Genomic DNA, 25467 nt, shown 5'->3' with positions numbered 1-25467 from the left:
AGTTGGTTTTCATATTAATTCGTCTGTGCCTACTTGTATCCATTTATGTCTCACTCCCCTCATTTTCCTGAAATTAGCATTTTAATGATGATTGGAGGTTTGTAATGTATGGTGCGACTGTGTGAGCTACGAGTGTGTAATGTTGGTACCGGCTGTAGGCTACAGGCACAGCGGGAAAGTCATTCCTATAAAAACAGCTGAAAGCAGTGAAATCACTACAGTAAAGCAGAATTTCCAAAGGCATAAAAGGGTTTGCATGACTGCAGCTACACTGATAACGCCTGTCAAATGGATATTCTGTCTGTGTGGGTATTGTTTTGTCCTGCTATGTACATGCTAGATGACTGATGGCACAATATATGATTTTATCGTGGCTCGGAATGAAAGACACAATAACTTAATTGTGGTGAATTTCCGTTATCGGGATAATCGGAAATAATCGTCACGTAAATCTGTCTAGCTCCCTATCCCTAAAAAGACACTCAGAATGTTGCCATTTAAAACACCGTCCATACATGTGCAGAGACAAATGTGTAACCACCAATTTCGGCAAAAAAATAAAAAAAGTGCAGCGGGTCTAAATTTCGCTCCAATAAATACATTACCAGGAATCAGGAAAAATGCATTTAACGTAATGACTGGTTTGTTCGTGTGTGTGTGTGATCCCCTAGAGGCCTGAGCAGATTGCTGGTGATGATGACTTTACCTGCATGACTGAGCTATCATAGCACACACACACACACACACACACACACACACACACACACACACACACACACACACACACACACACACACACACACACACACACACACACACACACACACACACACACACACACACAGTCTCTCCCTGGGGTGTTTCTCACTCCAGAGAGGAGGACAAGAGTGGGGGGGTGCATACCTTCCATTCATCTCGTAGCCAGAAAGAAAATTAATTTGTCACAGCAACTTTATTGTCATGACAACCTGCCTTTTAATTAACGTCTGACAAACAGCAGCGCTGTGTCTCTCTCCAGGGAAAGACTGATAGAAAGGAAATGGAGGGAGAAATCACTCGTGATTGACGGAGCAAGCGGAGGATGGCCGACCTACGTTCGTCCGTCATGCTGCTGATATTGTGTTTTATGTGCACGTGTTAAACAGTTACGGTGTGGTTCTGTTGAAGGTTAAGAGAAGATTATCATCGTGGTTAAAGCACAGCAGTGATTGTTGGAAAGAGCTTGGCTGCAAATTATGTTTTCTGCACCTGAAAAGAAAAACTAAAGTCTCTTTCTTCCTTACTAGATGTATTTCCCAGTGAAACTGGATAGACAGGCGGGACATAATGTTGGGTGGAATTTGATAAGATAAGCTCACCCCCTTCTCTAGCTCTGATTGATTGATGGATGGATGTCATGATATTATTGGTGGAAATTGCTTGGTACTCGACGATGTAAGCATGCGTCATATTTTGTTTTCTATTGGATTTTTAAAAAATACAAAGAAATTGATTTTCTGTTTTTTACACGTTAAATAGTTGCGAGCAGGGATGTGATCTAAAAGGATTATGGCATTTTTAAATTCAGTGATTGATAAAGAACATAAGAACTTAAAGCTATAATGAAAACCCTATAATTTACTACTCACTTTACTACACATTTTTATTTTTTAGGTTCTCAATATAATGAAGTACTGCAATGTGATTTAAGAATGTACTAAACTGGGAATAGTTTGGGTTTTTCCTTCTCCGCATTTTATTTCCCGTCATGTCCTTCGATGCACCACTTCCAATGTTTTCATCATAAATATAGTAGCTTTACAGTTTTGCACTTTTTAAGCCATATTACAGAACTCAACATATAAACGACTCAGAATAATGGTCTATAATTTGGATTGATTCCAGAAGAAATGTATCATCAATCAGGCTGAATCATATCCAACATCATAAAAGGACAAATTGGCTTCCTCCTATCTCAGAATTGCATTGTTTGCTGAATGTGTGCAGCAGCAGCCCATTGACAGTGCATTAATGAAGGCCGACTGTGGTCTATAACCTTGTTTCGGCGTCTCAGAGGCTCAGCCGCTGGCACGTTTCCTGGATGGAAAAGCCAAACGGTATCTGTCCAACGAGCCTGCTCCATCGTGTTGAACTAGAACAGTTCTCAGCTCCGTGTGTGAGAAGAGCTCGTGTTCATCCGGCTCACATCAAGCCTCAGACCACAGAGCTCTTTAAGTGTCAAACCATGAAAGCAGACCTGCTGCCTCAAAAACCACCAGAGTGAAAGAGCGAGTGTGTGTGTGTGTGTGTGTGTGTGTTCTACCTCTTGAGGTTAAGCAGAGCCCAGGGGATGCCGGTGGGCGTTTTGAAGGCTGGCAGCAGCTTTTCTCCCAGCTCCACCGCCTTCCTACGGTATACCTGAGATAGAAAGAATGACAGCATCTCATTAAAAAAACTAAAAGGTCTCTCCTTCACAGCTCTTTGACCAACCAGTTGAGAAAGAAACTGCACGCCATGAAAGGAAAACAAAAATGTCTCACTAGGGCACACAGTGAGCATTTTACACAGCAGCAACATTCTAACCGGAGAATTCAAACCTTCAGAGGGAAGCCATGGGATTGTTATAGGGCCACAACTATTGATTATCTACATCTGGGATTAACCAGACAATTATCGTCTTGTTTAATCGACTCATTGCTTGTTATAATTTCCCCAAGGTGACGTGTTCTGATTGCTTGTTCTATTCCACCAACAGTCCAAAACCCCAAAGATATTCAGCATGTCATCATATAGGACAAAGAAAAGCATGAAATCCTCACATTTAAAAAGCTGGAACCAGCAATCATTTTGCATTTTTGCTTGATAAAAAAAACAACAAAAAAACGATGAATCAATTTGTTGCGGGTCTAAACTGTTATCAGCGGCTATAATTATAATCCTTGTTCTGCATCACTTTGCCACATTCCTGCATGAATTTTCCACGTTTGGAGTTCTGGGACTAAAGAAAGTGACGAGGACAAAGCAAATTTATCTATCTTAACGACTCGGAGCAGCAGCACCAACAGAACCACAGAACAGGAGGATGAACTACTTTTTAAAGGGACATCTAAGCTCCAAAGTCACTGAATTAAGATGTCAAATTCTTTAAAAATCCCAATTTACATTGGAAATATAATAATCTCCTGTTATTCATTTGTAAAGACGAAAAACAAAGACGTTCATAGCCTACACCTGTGCTGTAGCTAAGTCCTTTCCTCCCACTCTTTCCATCTCTTTATCCCACATTCCTGCCTTCTTCCTTTAGTCCTTTTAATCTTTCGCCAAATTCCCTGGCTGCCTCGTCGTCGCTGGCAGCTACATTGACGGTTTCCATCAGTAATTTGAGGACAATTACAGAAACTCTTTATCCCATTTAGTTTCCAGAAAGGTGCACTGTGTAAAGATGAACTTAAGATAAGATACTTTCCAGTTAAAGGGCTTAAAACTCAAAATAATAATGTAATGAGTTGTCAAGACTGGAGCTAAAGAAGAAGCATTTCTGGAACATACACTGAATATTTTAAAAGGTAGAGTTTAACACAAATCAAACCAATTTTGGACCAATTTACCAATGAAAATAATATCCCTGCATCATTACCCAACTGACCGGCTAAGGAAGGTTCTTTAGAGTAGGATATACAGCTCTATCTCCATCTCTGCTGCTAAAAAAGGAAAATTCATTAAATTAGAATGCTTGATGATTAATGATTCTCCGCTCACTCGGGATTACTTGAGCCTAAAACTTCTCTCACACAAATCAGCCTGAACTCATTTTTTACGTTCCCACTCCTGCCTATCTTTTGGAATAAGACATCACAAGCTGAGCGGGTAAACACGATGCATGTGTTATGTACTTCAGAGAACTGACATCAGTTTCTCACCATTTCGGAGCAGTCGAGTCAATCTATTTCCATTCTCCTTGGTTCCAAAGTGGAATAGAGTGTGTGCAGAGGCCTGCTGTTGCCTTAAATAACTTCATAAATATTCAATCGAAAAACAAGAGCAAAAGAGCAAATGTACTTAGATGTAGGGCCAGTAGAAAATGCGTGAACTTGCATGTATGATTCGGATTTTCTTGGATATTTTGTACTTTGTTGATGTTGTGGCACTATTTACGACACAAGTAATGCCTGAATGTGAACTCATAATTCACAATGTTTGATATTTGACCTTTTTCCAACTATCGTTATTGGCATCATGTTACAATAATGGTGTCAGGGCTCAACAGTTAGGGTTGCCATTGGCAACCATTTTGAGAAGTTGGCAACCAATTCTTGGCCTTTGGTCGGCGACCACTTTTGAAAATGTAAAAAAATAGGGACAACAAATGGTCTCTTAAACTGCATGTGAGAGGGGATTCAGTTGTCTAAGCAGAATCAAGACAGATTGGAGGTCAGTGACTGTTGTGCCCAGAGAACTGGATCCACTGTGGCATCTGGATCATGCTGCACTGGACAGGTCACAGGCCAGAGCAATGACAAGAGGAGATGGGACTCTATTTCTCACCATGCTTGTGTTCAAACAGTCTGGCAACCACTTTTAAAAGTAAGCATTGAGTCCTTCGGGTTTCTGCTGCAATGGAAAAGCACATTTGTTTCCCCCTTGAATAACACAACGACTTAATAATCAGGTACAAGTGCTACTGGATTTGATCTCCTGGTCTAAGGTTTTATGTCAGCACATCACACACTAGCCGTTTTAGCCGAGGAGTCATGGTGTCTCTTAGGTGTCTGATTTTGCTGGCTTTGAAAGTGAAGTACTTCCATATTTGGCTCCTGGCATGAGTTAAGTCAAGCAGTTAAGATATAAGGGATATGGCCCGAGACGTGATGGACTGTTTGACACCACTGCCAAGGCATCAGGGGCTTGACTCAAACTGCTGCTGCTGAGAATTGCGAGAATGACGTTATGTTCGTTCTAGTTTTCCTGTTAACCACCGCAGATCACATGCACAGTGATGGAGATGTAGAATGGCATTGCTCCTGTGGTATGGATTTAGTCCACCAGCAATAGTAAAAAATAAAACCTGGAAGGTTTTGAATTTGGAATGAGATATGTCAGAGCTGTCATCAGCCTGTAATACACAACAGCCATATAAGATAAGTACAAACACTATCAAATACGTTTTGAAGCAGTGGTGGCGCTGAAGCTTTGCTGTACTTGAAAATCAAACACAGCTCTGATCCGACACAGCTGAGAAGGCAGTCTTAATTTAAATGCCAGATGTAACTACTGTGCCTCATCTCCCAAGTGGCGAACACCAAACTTTTTCATTCTTGAGTTGTGTGATTTAATTACACAGGACCATTATCACTCTATATGTACATGTGATTCAAATATTCAAAAGGGTACAGATGTGCGGTCGCCGTACTGAAAACCAATTCTAAAACTGACTGTGGGAATATAATTGATTTTACCCTTCGAAGTAAAAGCAAGCTGTCACAACGCACCGAATCAGCTTTTTTATAGTGAAGTCAACAGCAGTACAATCCTCTGTAGCGTATGAGTGCAGGCATGCCGTCCTCTCTATTCTTACCATCCCTCCATTATTCTTCCCTACAGTGCAGTAACACCTTTCATATACACACAGAGGTGGTATACTAGCATTATAGTAGCACTATGTCAGCAAGATGGCAGCTCTGCTCTCAAAGGGTGTACCACTGAGCAGGGTGTGAGACACGGGGCCAGGAAAAAGATTTGTGAAGGCGAAAACCTCGAGAGAGAACTTGTCAAAACAATATGGCAACTTGACAGCTTTTCCTTCAAAAGTCAGAGGCAGGGAAAGGTTACGGTGAGCTGGACAAGGACATAATAATAGAATAATATACTTTATTTATATATAGAACATAATTTTAAGTGCTTCACAAAAAAATAGGGTAAAGGATATGAGCATAGACGACAATAACATAAATCAGATAGGATAACTTAAGATTTAAGACGAGATTTAAAAGAAGCTAGAGACTCATTTGTGTGAGTTTGGCAGACAGTAGGAGGGTTTCACAGTGAGGGGGCTCTAATAACAAACCTCCGCTCACCTTTTGTCACAAACTGTGACCTGGGAGTAACCAGCAGATCTTAATGGTCGAGGGCACAGACCAGGTCAATAAATCACAGCTGTATTTAAGGAGCCTGGCTGTTTAAGGCCTTAAAAGTGAGCAATACAATCTTAAAATCAATTTCAAAACTAACGGGGAGCCAGTGTTGGGAGGCAAGCGATCACACCTCTTTGTCCCAGCAATGAGTCGTGCAGCAGTGTTTTAAACCAACAGGAGACAGTGGAGGAGGTTGGCTGGTACCAGAGTACAGTGCATTACAATCATCAAGCAGAGGAATAAATAAATGCATGTCATTTTTTGTAGGTCACCAATGGATAGAAATGACCTGATTTCAGAGATGACCTTGAGCTGGAAGAAACGTGACTTGAAAGAGGTTTGCAAATATCACCCCTAGATACCTAGCAGCCTGCTTAATGTTATTTGACAGACCGGCTGGATTAGCAACAAGAGAGCAGATGTAATTTGAGGGGCCGAACAGAATAACTTGGATTTATGGATCATTAGATTTAGGGAAACAAGGGACATCAAGGATTTAATAACAGAGACGCAAGATGTGAGATTTGCTGCTTAGATCTTAGGAATTTAATTGCATATACAATCGAGTGTCGTCAGCATAAAATGGTAAAAGCATCATGCTTTTCAACAACCTGGCCAAGAGGCAGCATGTGTACAGAAAACAGAAGACGGAAAAGAGGTAACAGGATATTCATATGGAATGAGGTAACTTGTCGGAGTGACAGGTATTAATGTTAAAATGTTTGACATTGCAAAGATGCCAGGAGTGATGTTTGCTGTGGACTTTGGTTGCTCACTATCAAAAATCAACATCTCCTAGGGCTGTCACTGATGGAACTAGCTAACAAGCTAGCTAAAGTATAGCTGATTATGTAATTCAATCATGCTTTAATGCTACACTGGTTATAGAAAATCTATTTGGATTGTTGTGAGTTTGATCCCATCAAATGATCTGATGCACTCTCTCACACTCAGTCAGCTTCTAATATCGTCATGTTTCAACACTTCTTTTACTTGTATTTCAAAAGGACTTACAAGATGTATTATTTTCAAGCTAAGATTTGTTGCCAAATTACCTCACCATGTGTGTGTGTGTGTGTGTGTGTGTGTTTCAGGCTCCACAGTGGGTGTAAGGGAGCAGTGTTGTAACAAGGCGTCAGATCCCAGTGATTAATGCCTTTAATAATGCCAGGAGCACACTGAGGGGGAAAATAAAAAACACTCTCAGGGACGCACAGAAGAATAAATTAAACACACCCTGTGTCCAAGGCCATCAAGCAAACTGCCAACAAGCTTTAATAAGCAACTGAATTATACAGAAACTGAGGAGAACACACACACACACACACACACAAACACACACACACACACACACACGCACACACACACACACACGCACACACACACACACACACACACACACACACACACGCACACACACACACACACACGCACATGCACACACACAAAGCTTGTGACTGATGGCATTAGTAAAAAGTGATGTTAATAATCACATTTCACACCTGGGCACTCGTCATCCATACCCATCAGGAAAATGAACTCCCTCTGTGTTTTTATTTGTGTTGTGTAAGTAACTTGATAAATTAGCTATTATCAGTATCAGTAAGTCACCGTTTTGAAGCCACTGGTTGACTGTTTTGACAGTCCAAATATTTACAGAGTGAGAAAGTATGAATGATTATTTTAATAATAAATGTGCCTCTGAGTAACTGGAGGAACAGATACAGAGAGGTGAAAGCAGGAATAAATTGGAAATAACGATGATACAATCTTTCACTGTCAAGTTGCATTCACACCAAAAGCCAAGCAAATTTTTTTGTGTGGCGCAATTGCATATAAAGTCAATGCAAAGACGGGAATACATGTGAACGACGTGATTTTTGTATTTGCTCGAGTTGAAACGTTGCTGGCGTGTTTATGTCTAGATGACGTTATTTTAAGTGTTAATGGAGAAGCTACGGTGTAGCATAGCCTACCTCCGATCATTCCGAACTCCATTCAGAAAACAAACAAGGTGTTTGCTTATTGTCGTGCAGACAGACTTAACAAAACACGACTTCAGACTTTTTACAAATTGTCATCATTATGTAGTTAATTTAGCTTTTTTTTTATCCATTAATTGCCATCAAATCACAACAAAATTGTTTTATTTGGGTTCATACCGCTGTAGTAAACCAGCCGACGTGTTTTTTTTTTATACACAGTGAATACAGCTGAGTGAAATTCACCGATCACCTCTGGATGATGTTATAACATATAAACTAAGACAAGACAGCGTTTGATGATGTGGCATACCTGGGACTTCCACAACATGTACAAAAGGAGCAATAGTGGTTATTTCAGCCATGTTTGATGAAACGTTGTTGGTGTTTACATGGAGGCAAGCTCCCCCTCTCCTCTCCAGCAGGCTTTTGTGTGATATTTACTGTAGTTAGTCACTAAATGACGTCTAAGTAAGTGAGGACTGTTGGGGGAAAGTGAGTGCATCAATAAGTCGATACAGCTTTTACACAAACATGAAGGATGTATTTCCACAGGGTATAGATTGGTTCTTCTCATCGCTCTCAACAACGTGAAGAGGCCACCTGTCATTGAAGCATTAAACACAATACAGGCGTTGCCACTGACACCTCTTTTGTCTTTCAGTAACAAGAGAGACTCAAATTTCAGAAAAAGAAAAGAAATGTGACGTCAGCGACACAGAAAACATCAATGCTGGCAGGAACATTGTGACCATGAGAGTTCTGGGATCTACCGTATACCCTGTAGAAGCACTCTGGCAATGTTTGTAAAGAGTGAACAACGGTGTGAAACACATTAAATCGAGAGGGATCGATCCAGAGAGAAGGTCCTTTACAGAACAAAAGGTTTCTGAAAGTTTGGTCTTATTTTGTTCGCAAATTCACAAACAGCAATGGGTTGAAAATACCAAGTTAATTAATGAGTTGTTGGGAGCAACAACAATCAGAAGATAACTCAAAAAGACAAATAATTAGACAGTGCCTCTCAACTATCTAGATCAATTAAAGAATGAACATCTTTGTTCAAAACTTGAACTGTAGTTATTAACACACGGCTTATGAAAGTTTGGCACACAAGATAAATCATTTCCTAAATACCTGGATTAAATCGATGAATTGTTCCGTAACGTCTTCTTTCTGAAGCTTAACAAAACCAACTCAAGGTCCTCTCACTCGTATCATATTATATGGTTGAAAGCTCCAAAACAAGTGAGTTGACAACACAATGTCAATTTATTTGCTTTTTCAGGGACGTCGGACCCAATTACAGGGTCCACAATGAGGACTGTGACCTTCAGAGAGCTGAATTCAGAGTTTGACACAAAATCAAACACCAATCAGCATCCGTTAGCACATTGTAGATTCAACATCCCACAGCTCCCACTGCCAGCATCTCTATACATCCGAGGCGTTCTCCTGTCCTGGCTGGAATAGTGTGGTGTGGCTCGGTCCAAGCCACTTTGTTTGTTTCCCCATTTAGACAGCCAGGATATGCAAAAAACATACAGGATTAGAATCGCTTACCACATTCAAGGAAACCTGCCAATCATTGTGCTGTTTCAGCCTCAGGAATGTGAATATCCACTGCTTTTCTTCATGACAGTACACTGAATATATTTGGACTGTTTTTGTATTTTTAAGACCTCACTTTGGACTCAGGGAAACTGTCATAAATATTTTTCAGTTTAAGGCATTTAGACCAAACAAGAAATGATCAAACTCTTGCGAGTGATGCAAGGTAAAACTTTGCTTTGGTGTGAACACTTTTGTTTTTGAGGTTGTAGATCCTCAACCTGAGCATCCAGTTGCCTAACTCTAGCTCTGCTGTCAAGTTGAACATTTATTTCTACCTTATTTGGATCATTAATGTCTATGTGGAGAAAAAACTACAGCTGAAGCCCTGCTTTACTTCTCTAATACTACTGAGCTTAGTTGACAGGTGCAGGGACACATGTATGTAGAGGCCCCTACAGAGACAAACTACATGAATTAAGACTGTGAACAATATGGTTAAGGCTGTTTTTAGAGTGAGGAGATGGATGTGGAAGAATTCTAACATTTTAAGTGTGTGTGTGTGTGTGTGTGTGTGTGTTCACCCAATCAAGTTTACAGGTCTAGTTCTCTAACCAGGAATGCTTTCAGTGTGTGTGTGTGTGTGTGTGTGAGGATGTGTGTGCTCGTGATTATGTGTTGCAGTCTGCAGAGAGTCGCCAGGACAGCTCCCTAACTAAGATGAATGACCCAGCAGGTCTTGTGGGACATGTGGCCCAGAATATAGCGTCTATGGGGAAAGAGCGAGCCACGCGTGCCAACGCCTCCGCCTGCCTTCTCCTCCTCCTGCACCCTGACATGCTGCCCCTCCTCTCCCTTTTCCTCCCCTCTGCCCTTCATCATCTCTTCCCTCCTAGTTCCTCCTCATTTCACTGACGACCCCCGTCAATCTGGGAGGCCTCTCGAAACTCGCTCCTCCCTCCCACCTCTCCAAATCTCACTTGTGTCTATGACACTCTTATTTTCTCTCCTCCTAATTTGTTTCAGTTCTTGTCTGCTCCTTCCTGAAATGGCAGACACACACATGAAATTGGAAAATCTATTTATATGATGCTTATCCAGTTGTGTTAACATACACATGGCCCACTGCTATTTTTCTTCTTCGAGTTCTTTTTGTTGTATTTCCCAGGGTTCATTCTTGCCTCTTTCGTCAATACTTTTGTCAATACAGACTCCTGCCAACCGATCTGCTTCTTCCCACTGCCACACAGCACGAACAGCCCTTTATACAGTATGGGGAGTAGATATTATGTATTTTCCAAACTATCAGTTACTATCGGTATCTGCATTAATAATGGCCAATAAATGAATATTTTAAAAATAAAAGACGAAACACCCTTATAGAACTGAACAGAATTTGTCTTGTTCGAAGTTATATTTATGAAGCTTTCCAAGTCTTTTAATACTGGTAACTTTGTGTTTGGTTGTTGTTGTTATTGTGTTTTTGTTCAAAGTTTTATATCTTAAAGGAGACATATTATGCTCATTTCTGCTTGTTGACATGGGTCTTTGATGTCTAAATGGAATGATAGTAACATGCTTTGGTCGAAAAAACCCAAGGATTGAGCACAGCAGGGTTCTCAACATACCAGTTTCACAGCCCTGCTTTCAGCGGCCGGATTCAGTGACTTTCCCTTTAAATGCTAGTGAGCTACTGCGTGCGCCGCCCAAACGGTCTTGGCACCGCCCACCTCTTCCTGCCGGGCGTAAGACGTGAGGACGCCATTTTGTAACCATAACAACGGTTGATTCAGGGGAGAAATGGCTGCCGGACTCGCCACCGAGAATCCTGCCCGTATACAGGCAATCGAACCAGGCCGGAATGTCGGGACCCGTGCCCTCAGACCCGGGCGAAAAGCCCTTGCAGCTCAGTCACGCTCCGGCCGGTCCAGGTCCGCGCCAAGCCACAATTACGCACCGCGAAGCCGGACTTCTGCTCCGCCGCAGACCCGTAGACCCTCGGACGCGTTGCGGGGAATCCAGACGTTAAATAGAGACCTCAACCACGCCGAACTGTCGGGACTCTCACCGTCAGAGCTTGCTGAAAAGCCCTCGGACATCGGTCAAACACCGGCCCGCCCAGCCCCACGCGAGTCCACACAGGCGGACTCTCCGTCGAACGCGAAACGCCAAGACGCGCAGCACGCAAACCAGCCGGGAGACAGACAGCTGAACACGGCCGAACTCGGGCCACTTGTGCCCACAAGGCTGTGTGAAAAGCCCATGCACCTCACCCAAGCACCGGCCGGTCCAGCTCCGCGCCGCGCCACAATGACGCACCGCGAAGCCGGACTTCTGCTCCGTCCGTAGACCCGTAAAACACTCGGACGCGTCGCGGGGATTCCCGCAGGTAAATAGACACAAGAACCCAGCCGAACTCTCGGCCCTGATGCCCCCAGACCATGGTGAAAAGCCCGCGGTCCTCACTAACACACAGGCCCGCCCAGGTCCACAAGAGTCCACACAGGCGGACTCTCCGTCGAACGCGAAACGCCAAGACGCGCCGCACGCAAACCAGCCGGGAAACAGACAGCTGAACACGGCCGAACTCGGGCCACTTGTGCCCCCAAGGCTGTGTGAAAAGCCCGCGGACATCGGTCAAACACCGGCCCGCCCAGGTCCACAAGAGTCCACACAGGCGGACTCTCCGTCGAACGCGAAACGCCAAGACGCGCCGCACGCAAACCAGCCGGGAAACGGACAGCTGAACACGGCCGAACTCGGGCCACTTGTGCCCACAAGGCTGTGTGAAAAGCCCATGGAGCTCGCCCAAGCACCGGCCGGTCCAGGTCCGCGACACGCCACAATTACGCACAGCGAAGCCAGACTTCGGCTCCGTCCATAGACCCGTAAACCCTCGGACGCGTTGCGGGGATTCCCGCAGGTAAATAGACGCAAAAACCCAGCCGAACTCTCGGCCCTGATGCCCCCAGACCATGGTGAAAAGCCCGTGGTCCTCACTAAAACACCGGCCCGCCCAGGGCCACAAGAGTCCGCACCGGAGAACCGGGAACTCTGCCGGTAACCCCCCCGATTATAGGCTCAAAACCCCGGCCGAACTCTCGGGCCTGACGGACTCATAGCGAGCTCCAGACGACCCCGGCACCAGGCGGCCCCGTGGACCCATATGAGGACCCGTGCATCCGATGACAGAGCAGCAGTGCTTGGCTTTCGGCTTGTACATGGTGGCGGTTAGGCTGTCGAGTACAAGTGAAGCGAGTAAGAAAAAATGGCGGATCCTTGTTCAGGTAGCCGGCGTAATGTGGGCGGGGATATGCCATGAATATGCAATGACTATGCAAGAATATGCAAAAGACCGGATTGTGACGTCACAATACGGTCAAAATCCAAACGGCTCGTTTAGAGACTAAATTCCTGACTCTGCCAGCTACTAAATATTGACTTAGTTGTCAAAACTCATGTTTAAGGGGTCGGGAGACACCCCGGATACGCAAATATACAAACTAAAGCAAGGAAAAAGTCAGTTTTGCATAATATGTCCCCTTTAAGTATTTCTATACATTTTATTTATCAGAACTTTAATATATTTTGATGTTCCTCTGTTCCGTTGTGACAATAAAATATTAACAAGTTTATTTTTAAACTGCATTATCATATTATTTTAGTGAAGACTCATAAATAACTACAAATAACTAATGTTAGGGAAATCTGTTAATGTTTTGTTACCAGAGATGCTTCATTTTAATGCCAGGTGCTTTTTCCCTCTAGAGTGACGAGGAGCATCAAGTGCACCATGGATGACTGTGTGTAAACAAAGGACCGTTGCAGGGCGGATAGGGCTGACATGTCTACAAATCTCCAAACACCTTAAATCATTATTTCCACACTGTTGAGTTCTCAGATTAGTTTTAGTCTTAAAACAGGTTTCTTTCATTTTCACTCTATGGTGAGATGGATGCTGACTCTGTGTAGGAGTAGTTAAGTGTGTATTACGCTTATGCTAAACGGACTACACTTATATAGTGAAAAAAGCTTTAAAAGTGGCCTCTGGCTGACCCGCTCACACACACACACTCACACCCGCAGGGCGGACCGCCAAATGCTCTACGTCATGAGCCACAGCCTTGCATCAGTTATGTTTATTCCAGGTGAAAATGGGATCATGAATTTCATTTCAAATGGAATAAAAAAATGTGTGTAGTGCAGACTAAACGTGTAAAGAGTTAATGAGTGTATGACAGAGTGTGGTGACAGCCTGCAGCGGTTAAGAAGCCTACTGTTGTTTGAATGGTTGATTATGTCCTCCTCTCCACTGTCAAACTCTCTCCCTCACTCTCTCCACATCTCAGGGTTTGATAACTTGCCGGAGGGAGAGAACACGTAGGATGGCGGGAGGCAGGAAAATAAACACTGGCTTGGGGAGACGAATTATTAAGGCAAAGGAAAGGAAAGCGGGACAAAGGGAGAGACAGGAGAGGACAAACAAGGAGAGGAAGCGAGAGGCAGGAAAGCAACAGGAGAGACTGTCCAACACATAAAAGGCCTCTATACAGTATAGATGAATGATTTACATAATGTCTGATATGCAAAATAAAGGAAAAACAGCAGAACAATGTGCTTTCATCTTTTACATAATTTGTGAAGCGACTTTCAACTCATAACTGTGACTAAGAGCAGCAGAAAGCACAGCTGACACTAAATTGTGACATGCAAATGTCTCCGGGATATAAAACCACCACAGCAGAACACCGCAGGGAGGAATATTTACCGACCTAACGGCTGGCTTTACATGGACATCACACCTCCGCACAATATGGAAATACTTCAACATGTCACCTAGAAATGCAGAGCCTCCCAAAATAATTAAACTCTGACCCCTCCCTCAACTACCAGACTGCTGCAGTTGAGGCTCTGTGATTGTTAATGGGACCGAATGAAGACAGGTCAGAAACCCAAAAGTACACGCAAACAGTGTTTGCTGTTGCTGCTTCCCTGAAGCATCCTTGAGTGCATACTTTTCTATGAAGGAAATACAGAATTTTACCTCATAAATGAGGATTGGAGGCCACAATGTAAACATGTAGTTACTGCCTAATAGATACCCTCCCTGCTGGCTCCCCATATAAAGGGCTCTTCTACAGAACACTGAGGCTCCACATACCTTTGCTAAAATTGATTGATGATAGATGTCATTGTATTATTGGCTGACAATAGTCGGTACTAGCTGATGTAAGAACACGCCACATTTTGCTTTAGAAGAATGGATGCTTTGATTTTTTTTTACTTCATCTCCACTTTAATGGGAGACAAATGACGCAAGAATTAAAAAAGGAAAACATGTTTTAAGTAAAACATATTTGACATTACTAGTTATAGTGATAACCATTCAGATGGCAATGCTGTTGATTTCAAATCAAACAAAAACAGCTTAGTTAGTGGGACTTTGGTTTGCAGCAGAGCCACGACATAATGTGCAGTTAGCTACTGTTTCACATCTGTGCCTTTATTGACAACAGCAGGGCTTATTGTGCAGGAACGACCGGCTGACTGTAACAAGTGAGCCGATTTGGACGGAGTTGAACGCAGCAATGTGTGAAAACACAACCAGGATGGCGGCTTGCTGCGGTTACTAATCCCCTGTCCTAATTTAACACGACTTGGGCCAGACATAAAACCTGCAGGTGATATAGCAGCTGGTCTTTACTGGATACTTAGACTTTTGAACTCCTCATATTCAGACACCTTTCCAGGCTCCTGCCAACTTTTATGTCAGCTCCTATGCAGCCACAAGAATAATTACATGCACATCATCTTCTTGAATTAATCTCGAGAGGACAGTATACCACAGAGAAAACACAATTGTGGTGAAAATCAGTGTTTAGTTGTCTATCTCATGAACAACTTAGGCGGCAACATTAGTTTCTAAAAAAGGGAAGCCAACACTTAAGTGCCTCAAACCTGCATTCGCTCTACTGGCCATCAGGGAGCGACTTTTCTGGTTGAAAAAGAAGTCTGATTGCATGGAAGTCTATGAGAAAATGACCCTACTTCTCACTTGATTTGTAAACATGGGTTTATGGTCTCAACCGCTAGTTTGAAGTCTTCTTTGATACAAGATGATGCTCATTTCAAGATTTATGATAAATTATGGTCCAAATATGATCACTTCCATTCATTGGATGCAAAAAATCCAAAATGGCGATTTGAGGCATCAAAACCAGAGTCCTCTAAACAATGGGTTATGTCACGATGCTTATGTCCACTACTTATATACAGTCTGTGGTCATTACAACTCCACTCTATGCAAATCACTCTCTCGCTACAAGATGTGTTGATTGTTTTAAAACAATCAACACATCTTGACGTTTAGAACTTAATGACAAGCCTCAGTGACATGCAACATTTTATGTTGTATGTGCACGGTTGACACCAAACGTTTTTCCATCAGATTCCGTCTTCACACAGTATTTCTGTTGCTGCTATTTCATACACCCTGCAGCCACACTGCTTATCTACGTGGCCTCCCGTTACACAATGAAAACATCTAATACGGGGTTGCTGACATGATACAAGAGCGTAGAACTCCACAACAAATCCAACAATCCAATCGTAGAGGTTAAAGGCAGTATAGGCTTAAAGGCAGACAAATGTAGCCCTGTCAAACATCAATCAAACTGCGATAGCGTCAACCCAAATGTGACGACGGGGATGTTCTGACATCCTCCTATCTGGGTTCGCCGCTGGAAACATTCTATCTCCAAGAAAAGGAAAATGCTTTGGCTTTATCCTTCGTCTCAATATTAGCAATCCTTGCCCCGGCCTTTGCATATCAATACTGACACGTGCGCACACACACACAATGATAATACACTGATATTATTTCCTCGCCTCTCTGGTGGCACGGTTGGAGCTGACTCAGCACACTTTTGACAGTCAGCTCTTTTGACGGCGTGGCTATGGAAATGAAGAAGACCGGGGAAAGCAAATTTACATCGAAAATTGCCGTCTCGGTAGGAAAGTTACAGGGGAGGAGTGCACGTTTAGATGGGCTGGGGGGATAAAAAGTGCAAGGTGAGCAACAATCACAATGAGTGGAGTTTAACGCTCTGATACAACACCGGTCCATTCTGTTCGAATACATGTCAGTGCACGTTGATATCAGCTTATAGCATCATGTTAAAATTACCCCGACAACACAGTTGGACGTCTAAATTCTAACGTGTTGTAAGATGTGAGGTAAAGCCACGGGAACTTGCGTGTTCTCCAGCAGCGCAGCTTTATCACTCTCTCTGTGAGAGTGCAATTAAGCATCCACTCTGGTGGGAGAGTGGGAATCGGTTCAGACCGAACATCTAATATCCAGATTGTGTCTTGATACAGCTGAGACAGATTGCAGTTCACACCTGACATTTAGATTCATCTCGAGAGCCAACTTGTGATTAGATTTTTCTGCTTCCTGGGAGAGAAAACCACACACACATGCGCTCTGGCCAAGCAGCATTTGAATATTGGATAAAAGTACAATGGAGAACAATTTTGGGCTGTGATATAAAACATATTTTAACGTCAACAGAGGCAGAGGAGCATTCGTCCTCACCTCAAATTCCTCCACAGCACAGGAAAACGTATGTAGGGTTAAGATCTCTGGTCATTACTAAGTGGTACAGCAACAATAGCTAATAGGCTTGAAATCAGTTGCCCTGGAAACATTATTATCCAACAGTGACGACATGGATGCTGATGCATTCATGATCAAAGAACACTGAAATAATGAAAGGCTTCCAGTACACCTCACTAAACCAACTTTGACCCAGCTTTGATGATCGGTTTCAGAAGCGGGAAAACTCCATAACAAAAATATTAGGTGACAATGCACACATATATTAAAAAATGTATTAATAATAAACATGTTGCTCCTCGGTTCACTGAAATACTCTTCCGTTTGAAACCGAGACAATGAGAGGGCTATTTACGGTCTGTCCGTCGACTTCAGTGGGAAGGCTAGCAGGACAAATATAGCCCACACTAAATGAACAATAATAAATATTTCAAAAGAATATACTTCCTGTAACAACAGATTTAAAGTAGGAATGAGAAACAAGACTGGGAATCAGAGTGTATGGTGGAGGGAGAGAGAGAGAGCTAAGTAAAGTACCATTCAAGTGTCCCAGTGGAGAGTGAGTGTTGTCGGAGAACAGAAGGCCGAGCTGGAGCCCTGGAAGCCTTTCATCTGAAGGAAAATGTCAAATATTCACTCAAACAAGTTCAAAAAGGCCGAAGAGCGTAAAGATCCTGATCCGACTCCCCCCTGGCAAATCCAACACAGAACAAAACTGGCATCGCAGCACGGCTTCCACTTCGCCCTGCACCATATTCACCCCGTGTTAAACACTCTGCATGCAGCAGGGGAAGAGCTGGACACCACTCCAGAGTGCCACCATTTTGGTGCACTTAACATTTAGCAGGTCTGTCTGTGTGTAATGGTTGTTACACTTTTTTAATAAACGGATTTTAATAAATAGATTAGTGCAGACAGCTGACCAACCAGCGAGATTGTGTTGACCCAGAGCATCGTCTGAATGTCTGCGGTAAAATGATGCATCTAAGCTACTGTAAGATATTTAACTGAGCTCCTTTCAGATAGCTTTAATTCCATCTGGTCAACAGTTATGTCGTGTATATGTCTAGGGCTTTTATTGTGAAAGGTAAGAATGGAAGAAGACTGCGGTGTCTGCGCTTCCATCGTCAAGGTTGAAACCAGTAATAACGTCCGGAAATCCAGAAAAACTGTACGTCACTTTTTGGCCTTCTGTGTTTAAGAATTCATGAAAAAAGCAGTTTGAAAAAATAAATATTATGTGTGAATTAACCTCACACAAAAAAGCCCGTTGTGGAAGGACCTTTGAAAAAGTTTGAAAAAGGTGGATGTGTTAGGATCATCTCTGTTCTGGCTTACTATTGAAAAAAAAAGAGTTACTGCATGTGTGTATAAATATCTCATGTAAATCTGCTATAATAGTTACAAATAGAAGTCCTGGATCGCTGCCTGTGCTACACAGGAGTACACTGGGTTGAGTTTTGTCTTTTTAGTAGGAACCCAAATATCTTCAAAACATGTGCCAACAAGAACACAAACTGGTTTACAGAGGAATATCAAGCGACGAATTGAGTCTACAGAGAAGAGTTTTTGTTTCGATGCAGACGGCTGGTAAATTTAGACAAAAGATGAGAAAATCAATACCGCTTCAAGAATTTTCAGGTCTCTTCCTTCAGGCTGTTTTGAAAACACAACGGCTCTGAGGGAATTTACTTGCAATTGTCAAAAGAAAGAGATGATGTGGCTGGCAACGTACCGCCATGCAAGTAAAATGCAACAACAAAACCTCTATGTGGGCACATGAGAGGAAAGTCTGAAATGTTTTATGTTGCATTGGAAGTGAATCTGACAAAAGAGCCCTCTTTCGTACCTCTCAGTCTAGTATCAGTCCAAATGACCAACTATAAAAACATGGCAACCTTCACCTGTAAGGGATGCTTTGACTCAGAATACCATGTGAATGGCCTGAAACAAAAAGATTGTTAATGAAAAAGCTTTGAGAATGTTCCTGGCCGATTTAAGACCAGAATCCACTTTATTTTAGCTTGGTTTTCGTCCCCACTAACTCTCGTAGAAAAATCCATCTATTTAGCTGCTAAATGCTGAACTATGTTCACCAGCTAATCACTAACATTGTTTCTCTGTTGTTTAGTTCTGAGCAGGAAGAGTACAGTGGGTTTATTTTTAACAGCTGTTATGCTTCTGTTGGTGCTAAACGTGGTTGATAGTTGGGTGAACCAAAGTTATGGGAAAAATATGAGGTTAAAGATAATACAATAATGTGATGATTCTCTTAGTCCTCATCAGGTGAGCTACTTGTTAGCTATTACCGCCCACAATAACTTAAATGCAGAGGTGCGTTTAAAGCTTTTGATTTAATAAATAAGATAGAGAGACAATGAAGCAGGTAAGTTTGGTGAAGACGAAGAAGAAGAGTGTGAAAAAAATAGAATTGGAGGAGCTGTTAAGCAGTCAGACAGACAAGCTGAGTAGAGAACAAACACCTTTAAGGCGGTGTGTAGCACAAATGTTAAACAAAGCCGCCTGTCAAACTGCTGTCTGCAAGAAAGAAAAAAAAAAGAAAAATAACTCTCACATCTCCACAGCTACGGCACACACACATACTGAGATACTGACTTTTCCCTCTCTTTTCAAAGCCAGGTTAGACACGATAGAAAGACAGGCTCGCTGTGTTAGCCCTTAAAAGCACCAGTCTAACATCAAAAAAACATCAGAGGGGACTAGAGATGCAGAGAAGTACAGACATGCGTATGAGTGCGTACACACACACACACACACACACACACACACACACACACACACACACACACACACACACACAGGCCTGATAACAAAGCCTGGGAGATAGCTGATGTAATTGGACTGTAAGTCCCACAGAGCAGCGAGTTGCTAGGCGAGGAGTTGGGAGGCATGCAGCCGGCGCTGGGCATTAATATTGAGCAGTGAGCCGCAGGGCATGGCGTACTTTCACCCAACCAAATTTGGACTCCTTTTGTCACCCAGCAGCACAGATAAGACAATGTGGACATAGTCGGTTTGGACCTTAAGGTCAACCTTATGGGCTCTGCGTCTGGAGCAATAACTGAGGTCGGAGAGGGACATGCACTGCTGAACCTATGTTAAAAAAAAAACAGTTTGCTTTCTGACTGCTGCTTAATGTGGTTCACGTAACTTTTTACATTTTATTAAAAAAATATATAATTTTGTTTCGTAGTAAAAAGTGAAAAAACGACTAAATAAACTAATGTCGATAAATCATTTGAAAAAAACAGGGGCCGTACCCATTTGTCGGTTCTCCTCGTTCTGTCCACGGGAGAAACAAGCAGCGAAGGCAAGGGAGTCCAGGCAACAGCTATTTAACAAAATGGGACACATTTGCCTCTGAGCAGTAAAAGCTTAATATATGACGTGGGGCATCAGCTGTCCATTGCTACGCCTCCTTTTATACATCACAGGACTAGCGCAGTGGATACACCGGCGTCCCCTCACTGATAGCTCCTGTGGCACGCCTCCTCCAGAGGAAATGGTGCATCTGTGAAGATGGAGAGCTGAAATGGATTTCCAGGTCACAAGCTGGAGGATGGAGGTGACGGGGAGGTACAAAAATCCAGAAATGACGACAGCTCAAAACAACTTTTGCATTAGTCCGTCTTAGTTTGCTGAGGAAGACATCTTTTTTTTTGGGGGGGGGGACTCTTTTCAGAGGCGGATTAATACACACTTGGCGCTCCAACAAGAGTTTACGGAAGCAGGGCACTAAATGTGGGGTTGAGTGAATTTAACTGTCACCCAGTCTTAGGCTGTGGCTCATTAACGTGTTTTTATAGTTTTTGGACAGGTACAACGTACGTTGTCTGTGCAGGGAAAACTTTGTTGGCAGGGTAAATTGTTGATTTTAGTTTCTAACTGTTCTAGAGAGCTGCCTAATGGGTGAGCCTGCAGCCCTCCAGCCTCGCCCAGAGAAACTCTTGGTCTTTTCAGCAGCTGAGCAGAGCAAAGGTCAGCTGTATTTGAATGCCACATTTACAGCACGCTTGCTATAGCTGTAATTAAAAAGAGAAAAAAACTGTTCTATGCTGACATTACATACTTGGTACTTCACAGTCTGCGCAGGGAAAAGTGAAACTGTTTGGGTCAATGGCTTTTTAATCAAAGCATTAGCTGGAACTTTTTCAAGATGGGTGGAAAAGCCTTGAGGCACACCGGGAACACTGGAATGCAAAGAACCGGCCCCTGCATTAGCAGTACACGTTCCTTTATTACAATGGATTCAAATGGTCATTCAGCAGGCTTCAGCGCACCACTGGAGCCAGCTTCATTTTGCAAACTCACTCAACTACAACTACAGCTACAGAGAGCGCTCATGTAATTAATTGTATCCATTAAATTGGAGTTGGAAAAAACTCACTGTCTTGGAACAGACAGGACACATTTTACAAAACCGTTCTTATGTATTCAACACACAAACACACACACACACACACACACACACACACACACACACATAAAGGAAAAATGACAGGAAAATGAAAAGTGTAAGTGTGAGTGTAAAATTAGACACAAAATAAATGGCATGAGGATGAATGACAGGCGTAGGGTTATGAGATGAGCAGAGAGAGAAAGCTGAAGAAAAGTCATGTCGGAGTCAACGGCTAATCTGTGATTTGATAACACTGTGATCACTACTCCAACTGCTTCCTCCGTCACACAAAGGTGTGTGTGTGTGTGTGTGAGAGACTATATTAACAAGGCAAATAGCTTATTTGCCTTATCTTTCTTGCAGGGGAAGTGATGAGGTCCAATGAGAGCAGGGTCTCTGACTCCCTTTAGCCCAGCTGACGGGAATTAGAAACAAAGCAACATGTCTGGGGACATTTTGGGCTTTCTAACAATAACCTGCAGCAGAAAAGGGACACATCAACTTACTCACTAGATGTGTGTGTGTGTGTGTGTGTGTGTGTGTGTGTGTGTAAATACTCCAAAAGAGAATTTGAGGGGTTTCACATTAGCATATGGGAAGAAATACTGAACAGATCAAAAATTCATGAAAATGGCATGTTTACACAAAGGGAGGGTAAAGGAATGGTCATGAATACGTAATAAAAATGTAAACACTGGCCACTGCTATGAGACAGAAAGTTATATTATTTCCTCCACTAGACCTGAGTGTTGCAGTTTTGTGATAAAAATGATCACTATATGCAAGAATGCAAACGCTATGCTAATGCTATGCTAATGCGATGTGCATTATTTTCACACTAAACTGCCTCTTCACCTGCTGCAACACTGACATTGTTCAGTATTTCTATGGAAGTTCTATAGTGCTCTGCAAGCTGTTTCTCTCACAAATGTACACACATCTCCAAGTGAAGATGTGAAGATGGCAACAACAAACATGGCAGCTTCTATTTGTTACGGCCGAAAGTTACTTTTCTTTGGCTGCTGCAACTCTTTAATCCTTCACTGCTGTCTTATTTTGCAGTTGAAAACAATCCTCTCCTGCTTTTGGGAGGACTGAGGCTGCCTGGTCATATTTCACATTTTAAAACATTGGAATTCTTTACCCCTCCACCTTTTTCTGTTTTTTTTTATCCGTGCCGAAAAAGATTCAGTCAAAATTTTAAATAATAAAAACCAAACTTTACTACTGTTGGATCTCTGACCTGGAGCAATCTAGCAAAGAAAACTATTTTCCTGCAAACACAGCAGCTGATATTAATAGTGTTATGCTGCACCATATTTGTTTGTCAAAATAAGCATAAAAGTTAGATAACGCAATAGAAATATTTGTTTCCTCACCAAATGAAAAATGACACCAGTATGGTTAGTGCCATTTCTTTTTTTGTATATTGTGAATAAAAAAATAATTTGGCCAGGATAATTTTAATATGAAATGTTCATATCATCCCATGCCTAATCACCACACCCCCAAAAAATTACAATCCACAAACAAAATCCTCAATTTGAATAAAGCCATTCAGCTTATTAAATGAATTAGTTATATTTTTATTTTATTCAATCAACTTTCAGTTAATAAATATAACTTTTGCCAACATAAAAAAGTAAATGGCGTTTCGACAGATTTTACTTTTGGAAATCACAACACTGGAGCTAATGAAAATGTTTGGATCCACTGGAATCTAATTGTAAAACCATCTCATCTAGCTGCCCTGATCACAATGTCACACAGCATGAATGGCTTGTATACCCATGTGCCCCCCTGCTCTGTGTGTGTGTGTGTGTGTCTGTATGAAGATACAGGACAAAAGGGGAGTGATGGGGAAATAAAGCAGAGTGTGCTGTAGCAATTACACAGTCTGTCAAAGCACGGTGGGAAGAAAGGCCCTTCTGACCGTGTCTGTGTACAGCAGCTACTTAGGAGGCCTCACAACTGCCCGAATTCCATGCATGCTCACGGGCACACGCACGCACGGCGCCAGTAAAGGCTTCAGTAAGCCACGGAAAAGACTCAGCTCATGTGTGACCCTGTTGACCAAACCAATTTTCTTCTGGTCTCCTACTGTGAGCGGCTGTGTGTTAGTGAGACAGAATGGAGTGGTGCACTAATAATGAACTAGGGGAACAATGCAACAGACTGGTCCGAGGGGAATACAACACTGGATCTTAGACACACACAGTTAACCCACAATGAAAGGTGTGTTTGTGTTTGCATTTGTAACACAACATGGATTATTAGACCCATCCGCAGTCTGCTGGCTAATCCCATCACACCCAATTGAAGATGAACAGCGGAGGTAGGCCACTGTCCTGTACAATCGGGATAATCCCAAATATCGTCACAGGTGACTTGAAAAAGTAAAAAAAAACACGTAGCTGCTAAATTACTGCTCTGAATCCCTTAAATAATAATAAAATATAATCTTAAATATGATCATATCTTGCCTCATGCCACCCATATACTCTATATTACTTTTTCTTGCTGTACATCATTTTATCGTTTCATCCACTCCAGTGTATGACTCATCATCATCGCCAGGTCTATATTTCCTTCTAACAACGGGTTTACTAATTTTACCATACATCATTATAATCGAGCTTTACCATAAAATATGAATAACCATGGGTGAGTGACATATTTAGAGGTACGCATGTTCACAAACAATTAAAAGGCTCTCGCTCCATTTAGTGGCTGTTCCCTTTTACAGCCTTGTGTGATCACTGATCTAATCAATTATTTTATCTTAGCATGACCTTTACATTGTCAAACATACATGTGTATGTGTGTCTTCCATCTCAATCCACTGATTTGCACGGCTTTAAATCTCTGCATGGCAATTTTACCTTTTACATAAGTTCTTCATCTCATTCATTACAACAAGGTACAATGAAATTATATTTTCACAACACACTGATTCATTTACATTGTTAAATAATATAAATGTTGGTTGCTTTTATAATTTTTACAGAAATTCCCAGATAAACTCTCCATATTTCCATACAAACCCCCCCTTGCCAACTGTCACTTTGACAGCAACTTTTTTCAATCATTCATATTTTATTGGACTTGCTGTGTTATAACAGCGACACAGAATGAAGCCTGACAGTGACTTGTTCGTTGCGGCCTCTGCAGACTGACTTTCCCTGGCTGCAGGAATACAGAGCTCTATTTTAGACTGGAGGTCCCCTTTGAAGCTACTGTGATGTGCGCTTTGTACTCTTAGAGGCACTACAAAGACCAGCCTTTGTTTATACCAATTACAATAGATACAGAGGCCACCTTTGACTCCTTTAATCCAACCTGATGAATTTTTGATACTCGTCACTTCCCGGTATTTACACTGCACACATTACTGGCACGGAAAAGCACAATGTTGGGCGGGCGGCGCTGAAATGGTTTGGTCGGTTTTTATACATTTTTGGAATAATCCACAAACAAACTTGATAAGTAATTTATCAGTTTGCTCATTTGTCAAGCAAAGAACATTGCCTAACAATAACTGATCCAAATGTGGGGATCATTGATCTCTCCCAGTTTTACATAATTCATAATTCAATTCATTTTGCATCTTTGTTTTGTTTTTGTTTTTTTACTTTTGTTCAGACAAATCCATCCTCTTTTACTACTTTTGTCACTTTATAATGTGGGCATAGTTTAACAATAATGTTCATAAGTATATTTTTGTAATTCGGAAAACAGTTTAACATTCTTCATTAACTTCATTTAGTCATATTTCCATTTCTTTCA

The 25467-nt window shown here is 42.2% G+C and overlaps 1 protein-coding gene across 1 annotated transcript in view; it reads right to left on the bottom strand.

The window, feature by feature from the left end:
* The window catches only part of man1a1 (mannosidase, alpha, class 1A, member 1), a 132167-nt gene that overhangs the window by 26038 nt on the left and 80662 nt on the right, over positions 1-25467 (bottom strand). Inside the window, exon 5 of the mRNA XM_084030808.1 lies at positions 2303-2397. Within this exon, the coding sequence (XP_083886934.1) occupies positions 2303-2397 (95 nt within the window). The remainder of the gene's footprint in view (positions 1-2302; positions 2398-25467) is intronic.

Source organism: Eutrigla gurnardus, assembly GCF_963514095.1.
Source record: "Eutrigla gurnardus genome assembly, chromosome: 16".
Lineage (NCBI taxonomy): Eukaryota > Metazoa > Chordata > Actinopteri > Perciformes > Triglidae > Eutrigla > Eutrigla gurnardus.
This window is presented reverse-complemented; position numbering and strand designations above follow the sequence as displayed.